Here is a 6000-nt window from a genome sequence, read left to right as displayed (position 1 = left end):
AAAAAATGAACTTTTTCTAATTTACTAAATGCCTGCAGTGAAACAAAAAGCGAAAAATGTAAAGGGGTCTGAATACTTTCCAAACCCACTGTATGTGAAATTATTGGTCATTTTAAAAATTGAAAAATGAATACAAATATACCTAAAGAATATTGGATATTTTAACAAATGTTTAGTCATCATCGCTGCAGTTACAACATTTAACATACAGTAAATGGCTGAGACTTCCCCTTATGTGAATACAAGTCTGACTTTGTTCCTCTCGCTTCCTTCTTTTAGGAGGGGGGGGGGTATGAAGCCGATATGTAAGTGTATTATGTGTGGTCATCTGTACAGTGATATTGCTGACAGTCGCTGTCATGCAGCCCTAGTACAAGTGAAGCAGCCCTATACACAGAGCCAGAGGTGTATCTAGGTTTTCTGGTACCAAGGGCAAGAATTCAATTTGGCTCCCCCCTCCCCAAGCACATATGTGATATGCACACTGGGTCATAGGGCTGCCTCTAGGAATTTTGGGGCCCCATTCTGGCAAAATTTTCTGGGCCCCCTTGAGACTCTGCCCAGGCTCCAACCCAGTTCCGCCTCCACTCCTCAAACCTTCCACAGTTCCACCACCCACTCTTGGAAAAACTTCACTCCTGCACCACATCCTCACCAATCGCACATTAACAGCTCCCATCACCAGATCACACATATAGCCAGCAGCTTTTGTTTTGGCCAAAAGATTTTTTAATCCACCAGCACGACAAGGTAGACTCATCTGGCTGGGCCCTACTCTACTGTAACTTACTGTCTGAGAACAGATAATAGCAGGATCTTATTTCTCAGTCTGTCATCTTCTCTCTGTCATCGTTCTCTCATATCCATCTCTCTCGCTCTCTCATATTCATCTTTCTCTCTCTCATATTCATGTCTCTCATTCATTTCTCACTCTCTCATATCTGTTTCTCGCTCTCACATTTCCATCTCTCGCTCTTTCATATACATTTTTTGCATTCGTATTCATATCTTGTGCTCTCATATCCATCTCTCTCTCTTATATTTGGATCGCCCTCAGGGCTGTGGGGTTTACTCGGTACCGGACCAGGGTTGCTGTGGCAGTGACCCGGTCCGTGACCCTGAGCGTCCATGTAAAATAAGAGGATTGATGCTGAATAAAGTTTATGTGTAGATAAGTTTGTGACGCCACCTGTGGTATCTGGTCAGAGGCGACCAGCGCTGCAGTGCAGATCCTCTGGGACAGATGGTGAGATGCAGCAGAGGTGTACTAGCTCTCCACAGGCAGAGCTGTAGTCCCAGGGCAGTTGTGCTAGATGTTGAGGTAGATGGTGTAGTGTTAGGCACAGAGATGTAGCAGTGCTGAGTAGGTGACGCAGGAAGAAGGCAGAGACACAGCTGAATGCAGTTCCAAAGCTTTACTCACGTTTATGGCATACACATGTGCCTGCTTCAGTGCTGTGTCCTCCAGGTAAGGGGCTCAGCCAACTCCCAGGCAGATGGAGTTCACCCTTCCAGCACTCCCTTCCGTATGTACCTTTACTGGATGTCTGCTTACTAGCGCTAATCTGAAATACTTGCAGTTATGAATTACACTCATGTTCCTCTTTCTTGCTGTTACTTAGAACTCCATTCGCATGACAGGCAGCTGTAGTCTACTTCAGGGACTCCTTACAATCATGTCCCGGCTCACACACGTTGCTACTGTGTCATCGAGGCTTAGTTGGCAATAAAGTGGGCAAAACTTCTATTCCTCCAGTTTCTGCTGTAGAACCATTAACACTGACACAGCCTCGGATACCGGCGCCCTGCCTTTAGCGCTTAAACTTAGGCAAGGGCTCTTCTCTAGCCCTAGTCCCCAGCTCTCTCCTCCTCACGTCCTGTCCTTTCCTATCTTTCTTCTGGAGAACTGATCCTTCTCTTCCTTTCCTTCCCAGCAGCTCCAGCTTACAGGAGGCTGCTGCATACACGTCCTCTCACTGCTTCCCCCTCTGGGGAACTGACCCTAACTTTATATCAGTTTTCCCCCTTCTCCAGTGCAAAACTAAACTCCACCCACCTCCCAGCACCCTTCATGAACCAAGCAGGGGTCATAGAGGGTGCCCTGCTGTTCTAAGGTTTCCATGCTGGGTGCAGGTTCTGGAGTCTGGTCAGGTGTCCCCATCTTACCTTGAGAGTGGGAAACTTCACCTCAGGAGGAGGTGCAGTACCTCTGTGGCGACTGAACCCTCAGGGGCGCCACATATTCATCTCTCGTTCTCTTATATCCATCTCTTTCGTTCTCTCATATTCATCTTTCTCGCTCTCTCTTATTCATCTCTCGCTCTGTCATATCCATTTCTTGCTCTCGTATTCATCTCTTGCTGTCTCATATCCATCTCTCATTCTCTCATATTCATCTCTCATTTTCTGATATCCTTCTCTCGCTCTCTCATATCCATCTCTCACTCTCATGTTTCTCTCTCATATCCATATCTTGCTCTCTTATATACATTTCTTGCTCTCATATTCATCTCTCGCTCTCTCATATCCATCTATCTCATTCTCTCATATTCATCTCTCGCTCTCTCATATTCATCTTTCGCTCTCTCATATTGATCTCTCTCGTTCTCTAATATTCATCTCTCGCTCTCTGATAGCCATCTCTTGCTCGCTCTCTCGTATTCATTTCTCACTCTCTTATATCCGTCTCGCTCTCTCTCGTATCCATCTCTCACGCTCTCTTGTATCCATCTTTAGTTCTCTCTTATTTCTCACTCTATTATATCCATCTCTCACTCTCTCTTACCTATCGCTCACATCCATCTCTCATTATGGCATATGCATCTCTCGCCCACTCATATCCATCTCCCTTTCTCTCATATCTATCTCTGGCGCTCTCATATCCATAACCCTCTTTCTCATATCCAGCTCCTGCTCTCTCATATCCATCTCCCTCTGTCTCATATCCATCTCCTGCTCTCTCATATCCATCTCCCACTCTTATATCCATCTCCCATTCTCTCATATCCATCTCTCTATTATATCTTTCTTGCTCTCTCGTATTAATTTCTCTCACTGTATCTCTGTGTCTCATATCATCAATCTCTCTCGTATCACTCTCTTTTGTGCCCTCATAATCCTCTCTTAAATTTCTCTGTCACATATCCATCCCTCTCTAATATTCCTCTCTCTAGCTGTCTCCTATCCATCTCTCACCCTTATTTAGATCACTCTTGAACTCTCTCCTTTCCTCTCTCTCATGGTCTCTAACATCCATCTCTTGCTCTCTCATACCCATATGTCCATCTTTCACTCTCTCTATATGCATTTCTTGGTTTTTCTTCGACGTATCCATCCACTTTATCTACTCACGGTGGTCACAGACAGATGAGGGCCCCTGTGCGAGAACAGTTTATGGGCCCTTTGCAGCCCAATAATGCCCCTCTTTATGAGTCTGTGACAGAAGCTGCTTTAGGGGTGAAAGTGACCCCATAGCTCTTGGTATGGCCGCCCCTGTGTGTGCTATAACTACCTGTGTCATTTACCTCCCTGTTTTATTAATTCGCCATTATACCTCATATCACATAAATTATCTATGGACCCCCTTCATCCAGCACTTGCCCACCTGGGCTGCCATCCAGCATGTCCGGGGGGTCAGTGACATCTCCTTATCTGTAGTGTAACGTAATCACCATATAATGTTATTAATCCTCAGCTCAGACCGGTCTCTAATTACCCCTATAAATACTATGTCGCACACATTGATCGGGGCAGGTTACTGCGCTGCGCCCTTTATCTCAGCCCGGGATGGACTGTGTTATATAGAGTCCCCATGCTCCATAGGCCCCACGGTGGGGGCAGGCATGTCTAGCAATGCCTACAAAGGGCTGGGCCAGCACTGGGGAGGGAGGGCTGGCGAAACCTGACAGTATTATCTGTCCTGCAGCAGGCAGCACAAAGGGAAAACTCCACTAGCAGGATGGAAGGCAAGGCTTTCTACTTCAATAAACCCAAGGTAAATGCATGGCTACATTGTCTCTGCTTCGTGTTCTCGCTCTTACATAGGACTGCAGCCCAGAGACCTTAATACTTGTACGTAACGCAAACCTACTATCAGTGCAATGTGATACAGAATGCATGAATGAAACAGGAAAGATATATATCTTTGTACCGTGTTAGCCAGTAGATAGAAAAATATTCAGGATTGAGAGTCCTCAGTGGTTGATACCTTTTAATGGTTAACTGAATGAAACAGTCATTACTCCTGATGAGCGTGCATGGACTGTATCACCACCGCCGGTTACCCGCATGGTTGCCAATATGGCTAGTGCTGGCCACATGGCATATCACACAATGATACCGGAATTATTATTAGCATCTAATATGCATTAATATGCTGATGAAATAATGGAGCATCACTCATTAAAAAGTGGTCACCTTTTCAAAGTTATGGCAACTTATAGCAGAATTGTTTAACCATTTCACTGCTGGCGTGAGTTAAGGAATTTGGCACGTTGAAGTTGTACATAGGACTGCAGGCACAACTACTTCATCATCTGGAAAGAAGTCGCCCGTCTTCGTTCTCCCTGTTTGATTGTATCGAATTGATGGATGGACGGGGTGATGATTTTGTCCCCTCTCTGCTCTGAAAGATCAGAAACCAACATTGTAACCATACGGGCATCCTCTGCAGTGATTCGCGTGTCTCATCGTATATATTGATTCCCTTTCTATGAAATTGTCCCTTGTCCCTGCTGGGTCATGGAATGGGCAGTAATTATAATTCTTGTGCAGCGCAGTCAAATCTCTGATTAATAAGTGACACTGACGGAGGTGGAATGGACAGTCAGTGATCTTGATGAATGTTGATCATGGAGGGATGTCAGCAATAGGACACCCACGAGATCAGCTTTAGGTTACATTTACTTCAAATATGTATTTTTTTCTTTATTTTGTGTCAAAATTCAAATAATCCTTACCGTGAAATGGAGCGACCATCAGATCAAAACCAGACATGTCTCCTCATTTTTACGCGGACCTCTCGGTCTTCAAGGAATCACGGCCATGTGAATGGCCCCATAGACTGTCACAGGTACAAGTGATATTCTGTGAAAACCACTGATAGCGATCATATGTGAAAATTAGACATCTGAATGAGCCCTAAGATTAAGTTCAGGAAGCACTGAACATTGTGGACCAGTAATGTCTGCAGATTGCAGATGTGACTTGGTCCGTGTGCTCCTCTGCATATTGGACAGGTACAGGTCATGCATATTATTCACATGCACTTGTCTGGTCCTTAAAGTGCGTTCTGCAATTTTTTTTTCAGGTCCGTGTGGAACGTAGCTCTTGTCTACTAGTATGTAGGCTAGCATAGGTCCGTGGGTGGTCTGTTCTCCACAAGGTTCGTACATGGAACAAAAATACACTCATCTGAACTTAGGTCTCATACAGATGTCCGTGGATCTCATTCCGATCATGGACCACAATGCGCGGACTGGCTGCGGATCTCATGACCCGGGCGTGACACCTGATGAATGAGTTTTTTGTTAATTCATCATGTGATCAGTAGCTTAATTACTCTGGCAAATATCGGGAAAAGAGCGTTCCTTGGATCACTTGTTCCCAATAATTGGCCAATGTAAATGCATCATCAGAGAGATGAAGGACAACTGCTCTCTTCCAACATCAGTGCCCCACATGGGCAGGATCTGGTATTGCTTATTAGCACTTTTAAAATTAATGGGGACAAATGTATCATAATTTGGCATAACTTTGTTGACCCAGTAGAGCCAACTAACAATTAAGTGTTGTAAACTTAGACTAATCAGTCTAAAGATGCTCCAAATTTATCATCCAGTATTGTTGCATTTTAACACTGCCCAATTTGCACTGTCCAAAAGTTAGATGGGATTAGTAAATGAGCTCCGCTGTATTTATTTGGCCAAGTCTAGTCGGAATGTGGCTAGAAATATGCAAATCTCATACAACAGTGTACCATGCATACTCTGTGAGGATTCA

At 44.6% G+C, this 6000-nt stretch overlaps 1 protein-coding gene across 2 annotated transcripts in view; it reads left to right on the top strand.

Moving 5' to 3' along the window:
- The first annotated feature begins 3854 nt into the window (after positions 1-3854).
- ADA (adenosine deaminase) overlaps positions 3855-6000 on the top strand; it is a 93666-nt gene continuing 91520 nt past the window's right edge. The window contains exon 1 of one of the 2 annotated variants that reach the window (XM_073582430.1): positions 3855-3994. In XM_073582430.1, coding sequence (XP_073438531.1) covers positions 3959-3994 — 36 coding nt within the window. In that variant the 5' untranslated portion in view covers positions 3855-3958. The remainder of the gene's footprint in view (positions 3995-6000) is intronic. The other variant, XM_073582432.1, reaches the window with a different exon arrangement.

This window comes from Dendrobates tinctorius, unplaced genomic scaffold (genome assembly GCF_039654945.1).
Source record: "Dendrobates tinctorius isolate UK_male_01 unplaced genomic scaffold, ASM3965494v1 ptg000071l, whole genome shotgun sequence".
NCBI classification, from domain to species: Eukaryota; Metazoa; Chordata; class Amphibia; order Anura; family Dendrobatidae; genus Dendrobates; species Dendrobates tinctorius.
This window is presented reverse-complemented; position numbering and strand designations above follow the sequence as displayed.